This window comes from Staurois parvus, unplaced genomic scaffold (assembly GCF_062004578.1).
Source record: "Staurois parvus isolate SC_StPar_1 unplaced genomic scaffold, SC_StPar_1.0 ptg000410l, whole genome shotgun sequence".
NCBI lineage: Eukaryota > Metazoa > Chordata > Amphibia > Anura > Ranidae > Staurois > Staurois parvus.
The window spans coordinates 1,598,466-1,617,218 of NW_028318206.1; the positions used below are offsets into that span (position 1 = coordinate 1,598,466).

Genomic DNA, 18,753 nt, shown 5'->3' on the forward strand with positions numbered 1-18,753 from the left:
ACGCGGCTTGTCCCCACCCCCCCTCTCCTCATTGGCTGTGATTGACAGAAGTGTGAGCCAATGGTTCCTGCTGCTGTCTCAGCCAATGAGGAAGAAGAGTCCCTGGAAAGCCGATGCACCTGTGCAAATCGCTGGATCATGATGGAGCTCAGCAAGTGTGTGTGTGTGTTGGGGGGGGGGGGGCTGCTCACAGAAGGTTCTTTTACCTTCAAGCATAAAACGCACGAAGATAAAAAAAAGGTTTTTTTTTGTTTTGGGAAGAGTAGGGAATGGCTAGAATCAGTCAGTGTTTTACTGCTGTCTGTGGCCCCGTTGGGCCCTGTTGGGTCAAAGTTTCAGTGCCAAGAGCGTGCTCAGTGCGTGGTCTCAGCACAGTGACCAAACTGTCACTTCCAGCATCTGGTCTCTGGTGAGAATTGTGAACTGGCAGGATGGGCACCTTATCATGTGACCACTGTGACATCGTAATCTGGAATTAAAATGAGTGTAAAGCTTGTTTTTTTTCCTTTTTAATAACATAACAAACATGTCTACACTTACCTGCTCTGTGTAATGGTTTTGCACAGAGCAGCCCCGATCCTCCTTTCCTGGGGTCCTCTGCCGGTGCTCAAGGCTCCAAGAGCCCCCCTCCCCCATTGATTGCCCCCATAGGAAGCCACACAGGAGATACAATGATGGCACTACAGTAACATGGTGGCACCCACCCCACACCCTTGCCTGGTGATCTTTGGTTTCTTCTGTGTTTTTAAAGTAGATGTAGACCTCTGTGGGGCGCAGAGTGGCAGGGGAGTAAAGGAAGGGTTAGTATATGACCAGGGTATATAGGGGATGAAAGCAAACTTGTGACTTTACTCTACATGGGTCCATTCACACCTATGCATACGTAAATCTGCACACTTTTCTGCATAGAGGCATGCTGCAATAAAGCTGAATTCCAGGTCGGGATATTTTTGCGCAGTCACATTGGCCCAGCCGGGAAAGACAGAGCCTGCTGGGAGCAACTATGTCTCCTGGGAGATGTAGTCCCCAGACACAGAGCCTGTATTACAGATTGGCAGTGGAACTACACATACCAGCATGACCAAGGCTCTGTGGAGCAGAAAAGGAAGGTCTGTTTCAGGGTTTGGGTAAATGTGGTGAGGGCATTGTGGGAGACAGACCATGCTGCAAGCTGTTAGCTGAACCTTTCACTATTGCATCAGTGATGCGGAGAGGGGATGTAGTGGACATCTCCTGGTATACGAGAACTCCCCTGCCACTGATTGGTGCTGCCGCCTAATTGTTAGGGAGAATGGCACTGTCTCTGACCGGTGCTGCCTCCTGATCATTGGGGAGAATGACACTGTCTCTGACCGGAGCTGCCGCCTAATTGCTGGGGAGAATGACACTGTCTCTGACTGGTGCTGCCTCCTGATCATTGGGGAGAATGACACTGTCTCTGACCGGTGCTGCCGCCTAATTGTCAGGGAGAATGACACTGTCTCTGACCGGTGCTGCCTCCTGATCATTGGGGAGAATGACACTGTCTCTGACCGGAGCTGCCGCCTAATTGCTGGGGAGAATGACACTGTCTCTGACCGGTGCTGCCGCCTAATTGTCAGGGAGAATGACACTGTCTCTGACCGGTGCTGCCTCCTGATCATTGGGGAGAATGACACTGTCTCTGACCGGAGCTGCCGCCTAATTGCTGGGGAGAATGACACTGTCTCTGACCGGTGCTGCCTCCTGATCATTGGGGTGAATGACACTGTCTCTGACCGGTGCTGCTTCCTGATCATTGGGGAGAATGACACTGTCTCTGACCGGTGCTGCCGCCTAATTGTTGAGGAGAATGCCACTGTCTCTGACCGGTGCTGCCGCCTAATTGTTGGGGAGAATGACACTGTCTCTGACCGGTGCTGCCGCCTAATTGTTGGGGAGAATGACACTGTCTCTGACCGGTGCTGCCACCTAATTGTTGGGGAGAATGACACTGTCTCTGACCTTTGCTGCCACCTAATTGTTGGGGAGAATGACACTGTCTCTGACCTTTGCTGCCACCTAATTGCTGGGGAGAATGACACTGTCTCTGACCTTTGGTGCCACCTAATTGCTGGGGAGAATGACACTGTCTCTGACCGGTGCTGCCTCCTGATCATTGGGGAGAATGCCTCTGTCTATGACCAGTGCTGCCACCTAATTGTTGGGGAGAATGACACTGTCTCTGACCTTTGCTGCCACCTAATTGTTGAGGAGAATGACACTGTCTCTGACCTTTGCTGCCACCTAATTGCTGGGGATAATGACACTGTCTCTGACCGGTGCTGCTTCCTGCTCATTGGGGAGAATGACACTGCCACTGACCAGTGCTGCCGCCTAATTGTTGGAGAGAATGCCACTGTCTCTGACCGGTGCTGCCTCCTGATCATTGGGGGGAATGACACTGTCTCTGACCGGTGCTGCTTCCTGATCATTGGGGAGAATGACACTGTCTCTGACCGGTGCTGCCTCCTGATCATTGGGGGGAATGACACTGTCTCTGACCGGTGCTGCTTCCTGATCATTGGGGAGAATGGCACTGTCTCTGACTGGTGCTGCCACCTAATTGTTGGGGAAAATGATACTGTCTCTGACCGGTGCTGCCGCCTAATTGTTGGGGAGAATGACACTGTCTCTGACTGGTGCTGCCTCCTGATCATTGAGGAGAATGCCTCTGTCTATGACCAGTGCTGCCGCCTAATTGTTGGGTAGAATGACACTGTCTCTGACCTTTGCTGCCACCTAACTGTTGGGGAGAATGACACTGTCTCTAACCTTTGCTGCCACCTAATTGTTGGGGAGAATGCCACTGTCTCTGACCGGTTCTGCCGCCTAATTGTTGGGGAGAATGACACTGTCTCAGACCAGCTCTTTTTTTTTCCCTTTTTAGTGGAATTTTTTTTGTTGCTGGGCAGAATAAAAATGCAAAACACGCAAAAAAATCCACTTCCTTGCATTTCAGCAGATTCTCCATTGAAATCAATTGTAGCAAAAATGCTGCTTTTTGCTTTTAAAAAAGTCCCTGACCCTTTCAAAATGCAGCAGCTCAAAAAAGCATAGATGTGAACATGTTCCATAGGAAACCATGTTACATGGACTGCCGGTGCTCAAGGCTCCAAGAGCCCCCCTCCCCCATTGATTGCCCCCATAGGAAGCCACACAGGAGATACAATGATGGCACTACAGTAACATGGTGGCACCCACCCCACACCCTTGCCTGGTGATCTTTGGTTTCTTCTGTGTTTTTAAAGTAGATGTAGACCTCCGTGGGGCGCAGCGTGGCAGGGGAGTAAAGGAAGGGTTAGTATATGACCAGGGTATATAGGGGATGAAAGCAAACTTGTGACTTTACTCTACATGGGTCCATTCACACCTATGCATACGTAAATCTGCACACTTTTCTGCATAGAGGCATGCTGCAATAAAGCTGAATTCCAGGTCGGGATATTTTTGCGCAGTCACATTGGCCCAGCCGGGAAAGACAGAGCCTGCTGGGAGCAACTATGTCTCCTGGGAGATGTAGTCCCCGACACAGAGCCTGTATTACAGATTGGCAGTGGAACTACACATACCAGCATGACCAAGGCTCTGTGGAGCAGAAAAGGAAGGTCTGTTTCAGGGTTTGGGTAAATGTGGTGAGGGCATTGTGGGAGACAGACCATGCTGCAAGCTGTTAGCTGAACCTTTCACTATTGCATCAGTGATGCGGAGAGGGGATGTAGTGGACATCTCCTGGTATACGAGAACTCCCCTGCCACTGATTGGTGCTGCCGCCTAATTGTTAGGGAGAATGGCACTGTCTCTGACCGGTGCTGCTTCCTGATCATTGGGGAGAATGACACTGTCTCTGACCGGTGCTGCCGCCTAATTGTCAGGGAGAATGACACTGTCTCTGACCGGTGCTGCCGCCTAATTGTCAGGGAGAATGACACTGTCTCTGACCGGTGCTGCCGCCTAATTGTCAGGGAGAATGACACTGTCTCTGACCGGTGCTGCCTCCTGATCATTGGGGAGAATGACACTGTCTCTGACCGGTGCTGCTTCCTGATCATTGGGGGGAATGACACTGTCTCTGACCGGTGCTGCTTCCTGATCATTGGGGAGAAGGACACTGCCACTGATAAGTGCTGCCGCCTAATTGTTGGGGAGAATGCCACTGTCTCTGACTGGTGCTGCCTCCTGATCATTGGGGGGAATGATACTGTCTCTGACCGGTGCTGCTTCCTGATCATTGGGGAGAATGACACTGTCTCTGACCGGTGCTGCCGCCTCATTGTTGAGGAGAATGCCACTGTCTCTGACCGGTGCTGCCACCTAATTGTTGGGGAGAATGATACTGTCTCTGACCGGTGCTGCCGCCTAATTGTTGGGGAGAATGACACTGTCTCTGACAGGTGCTGCCTCCTGATTGTTGTGGAGAATGACACTGTCTCTGACTGGTGCTGCCACCTAATTGTTGGGGAGAATGCCTCTGTCTATGACCAGTGCTGCCACCTAATTGTTGGGGAGAATGACACTGTCTCTGACCTTTGCTGCCACCTAATTGTTGAGGAGAATGACACTATCTCTGACCTTTGCTGCCACCTAATTGCTGGGGAGAATGACACTGTCTCTGACCGGTGTTGCTTCCTGCTCTTTGGGGAGAATGACACTGCCACTGACCAGTGCTGCCGCCTAATTGTTGGAGAGAATGCCACTGTCTCTGACCGGTGCTGCCTCCTGATCATTGGGGGGAATGACACTGTCTCTGACCGGTGCTGCTTCCTGATCATTGGGGAGAATGACACTGTCTCTGACCGGTGCTGCCTCCTAATCATTGGGGGGAATGACACTGTCTCTGACCGGTGCTGCTTCCTGATCATTGGGGAGAATGACACTGTCTCTGACCGGTGCTGCCACCTAATTGTTGGGGAAAATGATACTGTCTCTGACCGGTGCTGCCGCCTAATTGTTGGGGAGAATGACACTGTCTCTGACTGGTGCTGCCTCCTGATCATTGGGGAGAATGCCTCTGTCTATGACCAGTGCTGCCACCTAATTGTTGGGGAGAATGACACTGTCTCTGACCTTTGCTGCCACCTAATTGTTGGGGAGAATGCCACTGTCTCTGACCGGTGCTGCCGCCTAATTGTTGGGGAGAATGACACTGTCTCAGACCAGCTCTTTTTTTTTCCCTTTTTAGTGGAATTTTTTTTGTTGCTGGGCAGAATAAAAATGCAAAACGCGCAAAAAAATCCACTTCCTTGCATTTCAGCAGATTCTCCATTGAAATCAATTGTAGCAAAAATGCTGCTTTTTGCTTTTAAAAAAGTCCCTGACCCTTTCAAAATGCAGCAGCTCAAAAAAGCATAGATGTGAACATGTTCCATAGGAAACCATGTTACATGGACTGTAGTGCGTTTCTGCAAAAGGCACAAATCACTACAAAAATGCATTGGTGTGAACGGAGCCTTCGTAAACTAACCCCATTGTTATTGTTCTTAAGCAGAACCATCCCCAGTATGGAGTTTAACCCTTGTTCACACCTATGCATTTTTAGTGCATTTTGCAGAAACGCAGTGCTGTCTATTTAACATGGTTTCCTATGGATCTAGTTCAGATCTGTGCCTGTTGAGCTGGTGCATATTTTTTCCAAAGAAGATTGTGTTTGAGTGCAGCAGACTTCAGTGGACCCGCACCAAAAACACAAGCATTGCGCTACCACAAGCCTACAGGGCACTTATACCCCGTTCATGCCCAGGCCAATTTCTAGCTTTCAGCGCTGTCACACTTTGAATGACAATTGTGCAGTCATGCAACACTGTACCCATATGAAATTTGTATCATTTTTTTGTGACAGATAGAGCTTTATTTTGTTGGCATTTAATCACCTCTGGGATTTTTATTTTTTCTTAAACAAACCAAAAACTGAAAATTTTGAAAACAAAATGTTTTTTCTTAGTGTTTGTTATAAAATTTTGTAAATAAGTGATTTTTCTCCTTCGCTGATGTGCGCTAATGAGGCTGCAGTGATGGACACTGATAGGTGGCACTGATGGGCACTGATGAGGAGGCACTGGTAGGTGGCACTGATGGGCATTGACAAGCATCACTGATGGGCACTGAAAGGCAGCACTAATATATGGCACTGATAGGCACCAACAACGGGGCACTATTCCCCCCATTGACACCAACAATGGGGCACTATTTCCCCCCCATTGACACCAACAACGGGGCACTATTCCCCCCCCCCATTGACACTAACAATGGGGCACTATTCCCCCATTGACACCAACAATGGGGCACTATTCCCTCCCCCCATTGACAACAACGGGGCACTTTCCCCCCTCCCCCATTGACACTAACAATGGGGCACTATTCCCCCATTGACACCAACAATGGGGCACTATTCCCCCCATTGACACCAACAACTGGGCACTATTCTCCCCATTGGCACCAACAACGGGGCACTATTCCCCTCACTGACACCAACAACGGGGCACTATTCCCCCCATTGACACCAACAATGGGGCACTATTCCCCCCCCCATTGACACCAACAACGGGGCACTATTCCCCTCACTGACACCAACAACGGGGCACTATTCCCCCCCCCCCATTGACACCAACAACGGGGCACTATTCCCCCCATTGACACCAACAATGGGGCACTATTCCCCCCCCCCATTGACACCAACAACGGGGCACTATTCCCCTCACTGACACCAACAACGGGGCACTATTCCCCTCACTGACACCAACAACGGGGCACTATTTCTCCAACTTACACCAAGAATAATGCCAAAGATGCATTGTTTACTCCCAATGATGCAGGACAATTTCTACTCCCAATGGCCACAGTCCGGACCCCCTAAGGTCTGAAAGCCAGTAAACTGGCCCTTTGTTTAGAAAGTTTGGAGACCCCTGGTCTCGGGTCTGAGACCGTCTATATGGCTTTGTAGCAGGATATCATTTGCTATTACTGTGCAATAATTATCGGAATATAAAATTGCTGCTTTATCTGATTACCAGCCTGATACATATATAAGTCGGAAGATTCCGATCTGTTACGGCACAAAACCTGGATCTTTCATCAGAAATGTTGAGGCGTAGAGTCGCACCCAGCGCCCCAGCCTGACCCCTGAATGTCACCATTGACACAAACCGGGAAGGGATGGTGCTGGATCTATTTTTTTCCTGCCGATTTGCATAAAAGGGCCAGGCCTGGTTTGCGTCCTCGCGGTTCTGGCGGCGTGAGATAACAAGCCCAGTGGCTTTTCTTGTCTTTGAAAGATTTGCATGAGCTGCGAGTTGGCTTCAGGGATTTACTGTCTGTCTGTGTCCTGACTGTCTGCCAGAGACGGGAACAAATGCATGAATGCCCAGTAGCTTTGTGCATTAAAGGAGAATGAACAGATGTAGGCACCCATGTATAATGTATGGAAGGAGATTTCTGATGACGAAGAGCTTTACAGCTCTGGGGTGCCCCGTTTGGGAAGAAAAAAAATCAGCTTTGTTCTAGTTAAAAATCCGGATGTGGATTGAAAATGAGCGATAGAAATCACTAAGTACAACAAATGAACACTTTTGGCTCCAGTTTTTGCAATGGGAAGGTGGCATGGCGGATTTCTGGTGCCTGATACCTGAATACAACATATGCCTGTGTTCATCAGCACTGCTCATGCAGCAACAGGACAGGGAAAGCCTGCACTGCATTATAGATGTGAGGTCAGGTTAAAGGAAAATCAAGATCAAAGGCTGCAACAGCTCTTAAAGGATAAGTTCACCTTTGGGAACATTTACAGAGGTCAGCAATATGTATTGCCAAGTGTCAAGGTCAGGCGTAAGTAACACAACGTTCGGGGGTCAGTAGTATGTATTCCTGAGTGCCAAGGGCAGGAGTAAATAATACAGTGTTTAGAAGTCAGTAGTAAGTATTGCTGAATGCCAGGGTAAGGAGTAAGTATCACAAAGTTTAGAGGTCAGCAGAATGTATTGCTGAGTGTCGGGGTCTAAAGATGGTATCAGAGTTCAGAGGTCAGTAGTATGTATTGCTGAGTGCCAGGGTCAGGAGTAGGTAACGCAGTGTTTGGAGGTCAGTAGTATGTAATGGGGAGTAAGTAACTCAGAAGTCAGTAGTATGTAATGGAGAGGTCAGGAGTAAGTAACTCAGAGGTCAGTGGTATGTAACGCAGAGGTCAGGAGTAAGTAACTCAGAGGTCAGGAGTAAGTAACTCAGAGGTCAGGAGTAAGTAACTCAGAGGTCAGGAGTAAGTAACTCAGAGGTCAGGAAAAAGTAACTCAGAGGTCAGAAGTAAGTAACTCAGGTCAGTAGTATGTAATGTAAAGCTCAGGAGTAAGTAACTCAGTGGCAAGTAGTATGTAATGCAAAGGTCAGGAGTAAGTAACTCAGAGGCAAGTAGTATGTAACGCAAAGGTCAGGAGTAAGTAACTCAGAGGTAAGTAGTATGTAATGCAGAGGTCAGGAGTAAGTAACTCAGAGGTAAGTATTTTCTAATGCAGAGGTCAGGAGTAAGTAACTCGAGGTCAGTAGTATGTAATGCAGAGGTCAGTAGTATGTAACTCAGAGGTCAGTAGTATGTAATGCAGAGGTCAGGAGTATGTAACTCAGAGGTCAGGAGTATGTAACTCAGAGGTCAGTAGTACGTAATGCAGAGGTCAGTAGTATGTAACGCAGAGGTCAGTAGTATGTAATGCAGAGGTCAGGCGTATGTAACGCAGAAGTCAGTAGTATGTAACGCAGAGGTCAGTAGTATGTAATGCAGAGGTCAAGAATAAGTAATTCAGAGGTCAGTAGTATGTAATGCAGAGGTCAGGAATAATTACCACACATCTTTCCTCCACAACCAAAAATACCTCCCCTCCCTTTTGTAAAATTTACTCACCAGTTGCTGTGACACCCAACAGTAATCCCAGGTCTCCACATGTCTGTGACTTGTCAGAACTGAGTACTTCCCCCAGCTTTGCATTCACAATGCCATTTTGATCTGAGGTCTGAGAGGCAGCACGGAGTGGTTGGTTGCAATCTACCCATCACCTGCCACCCTGACAACTGGACCCCTCCTCCTTTTCTTGTACAGGTGTCACAAGGACAGGAAGTGGGGGAAAATCTTCCCACTGGGTCACAGGTGGAAATCAAAACCGATATTTTAACTCTCACCCACCCTTTTGAAAACTTAACAAGAAAACGATCAGTTAACCATAGCAACTGGTCATTTATTATTGTTCTTTTTTTTTATTATTATTTCTTCTATTTAATACTACCTCTGTATGCTGACAGGGACGGAAGTCTGCTCTGGGGTACAGTAGCTGTATTCAGTAAGGCTGAGTGGCTCATGTTTGCAGCTCCTGTTCCCGATTTATTTTCCCACTACAATCATCTAGGTCTAATTAGGTAGCGGATGACGGCTTAATGAGCAAATTATTTCATTTAACTCATTGTAATTGAATTGGATTGATATTGGCAGAAAATTGTGTCCTGGGTGGAAGAGGTCTTGGAAATACGCCACACAACATTTTATATGGTCGGGACCGTATTCCTAGGGACATTGTCCCTTATTTTATAGTCCTGGGTTTATTAGGACCAAGAACAAGGCGTAAAATGCAGTCAGGGAGGCTGTGAAATCCAACAAAATACAGGGACTCTCTAAGTGTGAATGTTCAAATTTTATATTGTATGTAGTACAGTAACAGAAATATGGTACAGCAAGCATGTAAATACATAAAAAGCCTTTTCCTGCTAGCATTAGTAAATAGGAAGGTATATTATATTTATGTTTTAATTTTTTTTTTTTTTTACATTTCTTCAGTTGCTTCCTGGTTTCTAGCCTAGGACAAAATGATGTCATACATCCCAGGAGTCTTCATTAGCATTTTTTTTTTCATTCATCTGGAAGAGGGGAGGAGGGGCTTTCTCATTTAAAGCGGAGTTCCACTCACCCTGTCAAAAAATAAAAGTCAGCAGCTACAAAAACTGTAGCTGCTGACTTTTAAAAAAACAGCCACTTACCTGTCCCTCGGTCCCGTGGTGTGTCCCCCGCAGCCCGTTTCACTGGCCGTGCTCTTGTATTCCAGGAGGCCGGCATCTTCAGTGTGGGCACCCGGCTGTGACAGCTTGCGGCTTCACAGCCGGGTACCCACTGCGCATGTGCGAGTAGCGCTGCGCTTCATGAATGGTCCTGTAGCCTTCTGGGACCTGTCACGTGTCCCAAAAGACTACAGGGAGGGAGGACACCTTCCACTTCCAGTTGCCTAGGCGATCAGACCGGAAGTGGGAGCGGGTACCTTTGAAATTTGGGTACCTGCCCCCCAAAGGTGCCAATCCTTAATGGGGAGCGGGGGAGCAGTCCTTAAGATATAACTTCCCCTTTTGGGTGGAGCTCCACTTTAAGCGCACCCTGCATGCCTGAGCTAAGGGTGGATGGATTCCAGAAAGTAAATACTACATGAATCATCTGCCCTTATTCAAGATGGCTGCTGCTAGAGTTCTTAGGAGGGTGTTTTTCAAGTGATTTCTCAAAAAAAAAATAAAGCATGGAGACATGGATGGGTGGGTGGTGCATGCGTGCTTGGCAGATACAAATTTGTATATTGCTGGTTGTTTAATGTCTATGGCCTGCTGATGATGTCCTCATGCCCGCTGTTATTGTCGCCAGGCTCACGCATGACATCACACTGGAAGAATTTGAAGATGAAGATTTATCAGAGATCACCGAGATCACCGATGAATGTGGAATCAGTTTGCACTGCAATGACAGCCGGCACTGCAAGGTGAGCAGATGAACCAACACCAGGCCATGCTGGCTGCTCTCTGTGTGCACATGTGTGTGTGCTTGGCAGGAGTCAATGTATATTCAGCATTTCCCATATGGGCGAGAGAGGAAAGGTGTGTCCACATCCCCTTCATGGGGTCCCAGCAATAAAACCCCCCGACAGAAATCTGAACACCTCCAAACTCCATCCAATAAATGGCTGGAGCCACACACGCAGGGGCGGACTGACAACTCATGGGGCCCCCGGGCAATAGGGGATCATGGGGCCCCTGTGTCCTTGCCCAAACTCCAAAAAAGGAACCGGGGCATCTCATGGGGCCCCCTACTGGCCCCGGGCCCTCGGGCACTGCCTGAGTTTCCAAATGGTCAGTCCGCCCCTGCGTGACACGCTTCAATTTTATTATCCGATCGACGCGTGATCCAACCAAGACAATCAAAATCACAAACAATGGAATAGCCATAACTTTCCTTCCGATCGATTCCTTCAGATTTCATCGAACTAACTCGATCGGCCGGGGGGGATTATTATTGATCATTTTGCATCATTGTAAGGCTCCATGTACACTGCAGATGATAAACTCACGTTTAGGAGCTTTTCTGCATTGTTTTCAGCAGCCCCTGAACTCTCCCTAATGTTTTCCTATGTGTCCGTGTACACGTCGTCCTTTACAGGCAGTTGAGTTTACAGTCGTTTTTTTGAATGCACCAAACTTGCGTTCAGGAGTAGATTTTATCAGCGTTCCAAACGCTTGTAAACGTGGCTAACTGCGTTTACAAGCGTTTGCATTCGGAAATTTTTTTTAATTCTTCCATTTCCAGATGCTGTCCAGAGCCTATTTCATCATGAAAAATACATGCAAAGCGTTTTCCCGGTACTCAAATGGACCCGGTACACCATACTTTGAAGTTTCCCAGAAAAGAAAATATGTTGGACACTGCTGCAATCATTTCTGCACAGAAATGAGCTGGAATACATCCAAACACCACAAAAAAAAAAAGACAGGTCATCTCAACACATACTGCTCTCTCTGCTTCTGCTCTCTCTATTTCTCTCAAAATGTCTGAAATAGTTAATTATTTACTGTTTTTCAGTGCATTCTGGGCATTTTGGAAGGTCTCCTGGGGGGATCTTTTAAAAACGCTTCTAAACGCAAATGCGCATAAACGCGGCTAAACAGATGTTTTTTAACCTACGTTTTCCAGCAGTCAGTTTCCATCGTTCAGAAGTGTCCCGTGTACATGGAGCCTTACTCAAAATTACATATTTATGCAGGCCATAGACGGTTCGTTTATCGGCTGATTTTTCATCCAAAAAACGAAACATCGGTCGTTCTGTACACCGATGTTGCCACCAATGATTGCGAAAATTGGCTGTTTTTCACAAATTTTTCAGCATGACCGATAAAAGAAATGAGGAGGAACTGCAAAAATCGGCCGATGCCATTGCCCCACTAACAGTGCGAAAATCAGCCGATGCCATTGCCCCACTAACAGTGCGAAAATCAGCCGATGCCGTTGCCCCATTAACAGTGTGAAAATCAGCCAATGCCATTGCCCCACTAACAGTGCGAAAATCAGCCGATGCCATTGCCCCACTAACAGTGCGAAAATCAGCCGATGCCATTGCCCCACTAACAGTGCGAAAATCAGCCGATGCCATTGCCCCACTAACAGTGCGAAAATCAGCCGATGCCATTGCCCCACTAACAGTGCGAAAATCGGACGATTGTTCTTTCGGACGAAAAACCGTCTATGGCCTGCAGAAGTCTGGCTGAAAAAAGACAAAAGTCCATCCAGTTCAACCATAAAAAACAAAAAAGTTATAATCCTATCTCCACACTTGATCCAGAGGAAGGCAAAAATCCCAGCAAAGCATGATCCAATTTGCTCCTGCAGGGGAAAAATTTCCTTCCTGATCCCCCGAGAGGCAATCAGATATTCCCTGGATCAACTTTACCTATAAATGTTAGTATCCAGTTATATTCTGTGTATCTAGGAAAGAATCCAATACTTTTTTGAAGCAATCCACTGAGCTGGCCAGAACCAACTCTTGAGGGAGTCTATTCCACATTTTTACAGCTCTTACTGTGAAGAAGCCTTTCCGTATTTGGAAATTAAGCCCGGGTTCACATATATGCAGTGTGGTACATCCAGGGGCAGACTGACAACTCATGGGGCCCCCGGGCAATAGGGGATCATGGGGCCCCTGTGTCCTTGCCCAAACTCAAAAAAGCCTATGAAAAAAGGTACCAGGGGCATCTCATGGGGCCCCCTACTGACCCCGAGCCCTCGGGCAGTGCCCGAGTTTCCAAATGGTCAGTCTGCCCCTGGGTACATCGCATGTGATTTGCACAGGAACCGCACCGCATTCCTGTGCAAATCACATGCGATTTGTGTGCAGTGCGTTTGGAGCTGCACATTTTGTATGCCTCTAATTGCACCGTACCCGCACCCAAAACATGCAGGACCTTTTTTTGGTCCTCACTACAATCGGATCCCATGTGTATTCACACCTACGTGATCCGATTCTGCACATCGCACCGCATTTTGCGGACCACTTTCAGGGTGTTGTTAACTTAACACCAGGGGCGGACTGACCATTTGGAAACTCGGGCACTGCCTGAGGGCCTGGGGTCAGTAGGGGGCCCCATGAGATGCCCCTGGTACCTTTTTCATAGGCTTTTTTGAGTTTGGGCAAGGACACAGGGGCCCCATAATCCCCTATTGCCCGGGGGCCCCATGAGTTGTCAGTCCGCCCCTGCTTAACACACTTGCAGTGGTTCACATGAACGGGGTGCGATTTGGGTGTGGAGCGGAATTCGCACAGAAAACGCTGCAAATTCTGCAAGGCATCAGTGTGAACCCGGCTAAATCTCTTTTCCTCCAGATGTAAAGAGTGCCCCCTTGTCCTCTGTGATGATCTCAGGGTGAACACAGTTACAGTCCAGCAGAAATAAAATATCAGGCTGTAGGCGGGGTACCCTCCCTGTAAGATGAGGTATGGTGGGCAGGAGAAGGACGTATATAGGTAGACATACAGGAGGGAGGACTCACAATGCCCACAGGCAGCCCAAAGAGAAGAAAAGACGTTCTGCAGCAGCATAGTGTCCAGCGCTGTCCCGCCAGCGGCCTCATTACGGCGTACAATCGCACTGCTCAGCCCGTCTGAGCGGATCCTGAGAGCATGCACTCGTTTTTTGGCAGGTAAGGCGGTTCCTGTGTATGCGTTTTAATGGCATGTGTCCGGAGTTGCCCTTTAGGTGTCAGCGCTAGTCTCCGTAAATTCAGAAGACAGTCCGGGAAGCTCCATCCAGCCGGCTCTGTTCTGCAGAATCCGGGCAGAGAATTTGCATTGGCTCGCCTGCCTAGCTGAGTCTCTGCCATCTCCTCCCCATACGCTCCCCATATGGTGGTGTCGGGAGCCCCACACATGGCAGGGGCTTTCTTGAGGCGCTTGTATCTCCTCTCCAGCGGTCCAAGCCAAGACCAGACTCGTGGTGCCGCAGATGCAATTTGATTGGCTGCTGTTGTTTCTAGAACAGAGTTTGCCTGGAGGACTTGGGTGTTCCAAGAAAAGAGGCGGCTGGTTCAATGAATTCTCTGCACCATCTTCCCATGTCCTACGAGGACAAAGGGAAACAATCTATTAAAGTGTTACTAAACACACAACAGTACAATCAGTCTGTATATGCAGTAAAGCATGCTTGTTATACTCACTGTGGAACCTAAGGGGTTAATCCTCCACATTGTGTAAAAAGGCTGTGTGATCCTGTCTTCTCTGATCCTCCCCTTCTTCCAGTGTCCCCAATCAATCTGCTGATAGAAAAGAGCCTTGGGGGCAAGCTGCACATGCTCCGTTTGGTGTATTGCTAGAGAGGTTTTTTTTTCCTTGGGAGGGTGCATGGGATCAGCACAGGGCCAATCAGCACTGTCCAGACAGAGGTCAGGGGTCCTGCATCCTCCTAGAATGAAAATTCCTCCTACACTGATAGAAGTCACAAGACTGCTCTAACTGCTGATGAGAAAAGGCATTTAGCAGTTTATATTTACTAAATCACTAGCATTTCCATGTTGTGTGTACTGTGGGAGACCAGATATAGTGAATGCAGGGTCCGGGGTTTAGTAACACTTTAATTTTGTATCAAATCAGATGATGATGATGTTAGATCCAAAGAAGATTGTACAATCAGATTGTATAGTGCAGTGTCATCTTGAGGGCATGTGCACACATCAGTGCACTCTGAAGAGTGATCCATATTTGGACCACTCTTCAGAGAGCATTTGACAGGCGGTGAGAAGCCGTTGTATCACCTCCTGTCTGCTTCAACCCCGTGATTCCCACACTAGCGTGCCACAACTGCATGTGGTTGCAGAGTGCCCCCCATTCACTTGAATGGGTCTTGTCTGGCTGACGCTATACCCACCCACAGCATGGGGGGGGGCAGAATTCTTGCCACAGACATGAGGGAAAGCATTGTGACCACAGCATGTGTACACCCCTGGCTGCTGCCTCTGCAGCAGAGGTTGGGGTGTGGTAAAAGTATGTCTTAACCTCAGGGTTTTACCACCCCCCCCCCCAACTTCACTGTGAATGAGCCCTTAGAAAACTGTCACTGAAACAAGTGTCCATATTGGAGGATTTCCTCTCCATCTGTGTTCTGGTGACAGCTGAAAATGTTGATTTGCTCTTACTTCTGGTCCCGGTGACACTGGTGATCAGGACAAATAGAAAGAATAAATTGTCATAAAGGGGACACAGGCAGCAACAAAAACCTGACAGGGGTTCTGACCCATCAGCACACCCCAATACAAATACTTTATCTTTAGATACACTTTACAATATGTATACAGGAACTGTTTTACCAGCCGATAGCTGTGTATATGTGTTCAGCCAGTCTTGTGATCCAGGCTCTGCTCTGTGCAGGTCGGTGACCTCTCTTTTCTACCCTTCAGTTAATCAGTACAGTGTGGTCACTGAGGCTACATTCACGCCAGCGAGTAAAGCCGGTAGCCAGTGAGTAAAGCCGGTAGCCAGCGAGCAAATTGTAGCGGCAGTTCCTGCTGCGACTCTCAGCGGCTAGGTACGGCCACTGACTGTTCACTATGACAGCATGCAGGCGGCTGCAGCTATTTGTGGCTCTCTGCACAGCCAGCGATTACCTGCAATTGTCGCACCTGGACGCACACAAAGTCGCTGCCGGCGACCTGTCATTATAGTGAACAGGGCCAGCGACCGCACTATAGATCAATGAATCCTGCCGCTACTATTCACACCGACACTATTCACCAGTGTGAATCTTTTGGTGTTGCGGGGGTTAATACAACTGAACGGCTGTCATTAGACATGTGCAATTCGTTTTGTTCCGAATCGAAATTTGGAGGAATTTTCCATTATTTGGAGATTCTGATGTATCCGAATTACAATAGCAACAAATTTAAATGAGTCTGAAATAACTAAATGAATTTTGGGCGAAATTCGAATCGATTCAAATTAAAAAAACAAATTCAAATTTGAAAACCAATCTGAGCACCAATTCGAATTTGAAAACAAGAACAGAATAAAATAGAACAGAAAATAAAGAAATAGAAAAGAATAGAATAGAGAATAAAATAATAGAGGGAAAAAAACTGAATAGAAAATAAAAGAATAGAGCAGAATACAGTAGAAAATAATAAACAAAATAGGATAGAAAATAATAAAATCAATTAAAATAGAATAGAAAAGATTAGAATAGAAAATCAAAGAACTTCTTTCTTCCTTCTTCTTTCTCCTTCTTTCTTCCTTCTTCTTCCGTCTTCTTCCTTCTTCTTTCTTCCTTCTTCTCCTTCCGTCTTCTTCATCCTTCTACTTCCTTCTTCTTCTTTCCTCCTCCTTCTTCTTCCTTCTTCTTTCCTCCTTATTCTTCTTCCTTCTTCTTTCTTCCTTCTTCTTTCTTCCTCCTTCTTCTTCTTCCTTCTTCTTCTTCCTTCTTTCTTCTTCTTCCTTCTTCTTCTTCCTTCTTCTTTCTTCCTTCTTCTTTCTTCCTTCTTCTTTCTTCCTTCTTCTTCATCCTTCTTCTTCTTCTCCTTCCTTCTTCGTCTACTTCCTTCTTCTTTCTTCTTCTTCCTTCTTCGTCTTCCTTCTTCTTCTTCGTCTTCCTTCTTTTTCTTCTTCCTTCTTCCTTCTTCTTCCTTCTTCTTTCTTCTTCTTCTTCCTTCTTCTTCTTCCTTCTTCTTCTTCCTTCTTCTTCCTTCTTCTTCTTCCTTCGTCTTCTTCTTCTTCCTTCTTCTTCTTCCTTCGTCTTTCTTCTTCTTCCTTCTTCTTTCTTCTTCTTCCTTTGTCTTCCTTCTTCTTCTTCCTTCGTCTTCCTTCTTCTTTCTTCTTCTTCTTTCATCTTCCTTCTTTCTTCTTCTTCCATCATTGCCGGGAAAATTGGCCGATCATCCAAATTGACTGCAAATTTTCCAACATGACCAGTAAAAAAAACTGTGCAAAAAACGGCCGACCAATTAACCCACTAACAGTGCGAAAATCGGCCAATATTCGACCCGTCTATGGCCTGCATTAGGAGAAAGACAAAAATTGTTATTGTAGAATGTTTGGGAGCGTTTTTCCTGCTTTTTGTTTAGCTCTTTTTTTTTCCCTACATGTACTGTAAAAACGCCATCAAAATCCTAACACTCCAAAATGCTAAAAAAAATGCTATTATCAGCAGGGTTCTAGGAGCAGAAAAGAAAATGCTGCTAACAGCTTCTAGGAGCCTTAAGAAAAACGCAAGTGTGCATGGAGCCTATTAGGAGAAGAAAAAAAACAGCTGTTGGTTTTTGGGGCGTTTTTCTAGCAGAAAAAAATGCTAAACGGTCCTAAACGCTTTTTTTTTTACATGTACTGTAGAAATGCTAATAAAACGCTAACGCTCCTAACCGCTCTGACGTGCTTCTAAACGCTACTGCAAGCCGGCACAAAGCATTTTATAAACAGCGTTTTTCAATCAGCTTTTTTTTTTTCATCTGGCTTATTTTGAGCTTCTAAAAACCCTGTAGTGTGTGTGGAGCCGTGTGATGGTGTGCTGTGCTTGTCATGTCTGGGTGTTGGTGTGTCTCCATGTTTCCAGCACGTGTCCCTGGCTGGGTGTTGTCCATCTGCTCTCTTCCTGTCCTCCTCTCTCTGTATTGCTGATTACTATTCTGCTTGAGTGTCGCTCGTGTAACGCGGTGTCACCCGGTGTCACCGTCCTCCTCATGCTCCACCAGTTGCTCATCTGTCACTGTTGCTCGTGCTTCTTCTCCTCCATGGCATTGTTCTGGGGACACTTTGCTGCTTGGGGTGTCCCTCTGTGTGTGTGTGTGTGTGTGTCCAGGCAGTCGTGTTACCCCCCCCACCCACCCACCTGCTCCCCCTCCCAGCAGATGATGTCACTGTGTTCCTCTGTGTGTGTGTCCCCTGGCAGTCATGTTACCCCCCCCAGCAGATGATGTCACTGTGTCCCTCTGTGTGTGTGTCCCCCCCAGGCAGTCATGTAACCCCCCCACCCACCTGCTCCCCCTTCCAGCAGATGATGTCACTGTGACCCTCTGTGTGTGTCCCCCCAGGCAGTCATGTTACCCCCCCCACAGCAGATGATGTCACTGTGTCCCTCTGTGTGTGTCCCCCCAGGCAGTCATGTTACCCCCCCCCCAGCAGATGATGTCACTGTGTCCCTCTGTGTGTGTGTCCCCCCCCCCCAGGCAGTCATGTAACCCCCCCACCCACCTGCTCCCCCTTCCAGCAGATGATGTCACTGTGACCCTCTGTGTGTGTCCCCCCAAGCAGTCATGTTACCCCCCCCCAGCAGATGATGTCACTGTGTCCCTCTGTGTGTGTGTGTCCCCCCAGGCAGTCATGTAACCCCCCACCCACCTGCTCCCCCTTCCAGCAGATGATGTCACTGTGTCCCTCTGTGTGTGTCCCCCCAGGCAGTCATGTTACCCCCCCCCCCCCGGAA

General features: G+C 47.6%; 1 protein-coding gene across 3 annotated transcripts in view; it reads left to right on the forward strand.

The window, feature by feature from the left end:
- MAPK8IP1 (mitogen-activated protein kinase 8 interacting protein 1) overlaps nucleotides 1-18,753 on the forward strand; it is a 136,201-nt gene that overhangs the window by 67,919 nt on the left and 49,529 nt on the right. For all 3 annotated transcript variants that reach the window (XM_089686766.1, XM_089686767.1, XM_089686768.1), the window contains exon 2: nucleotides 10,673-10,787. In XM_089686766.1, the coding sequence (XP_089542892.1) occupies nucleotides 10,673-10,787 (115 nt within the window). The remainder of the gene's footprint in view (nucleotides 1-10,672; nucleotides 10,788-18,753) is intronic.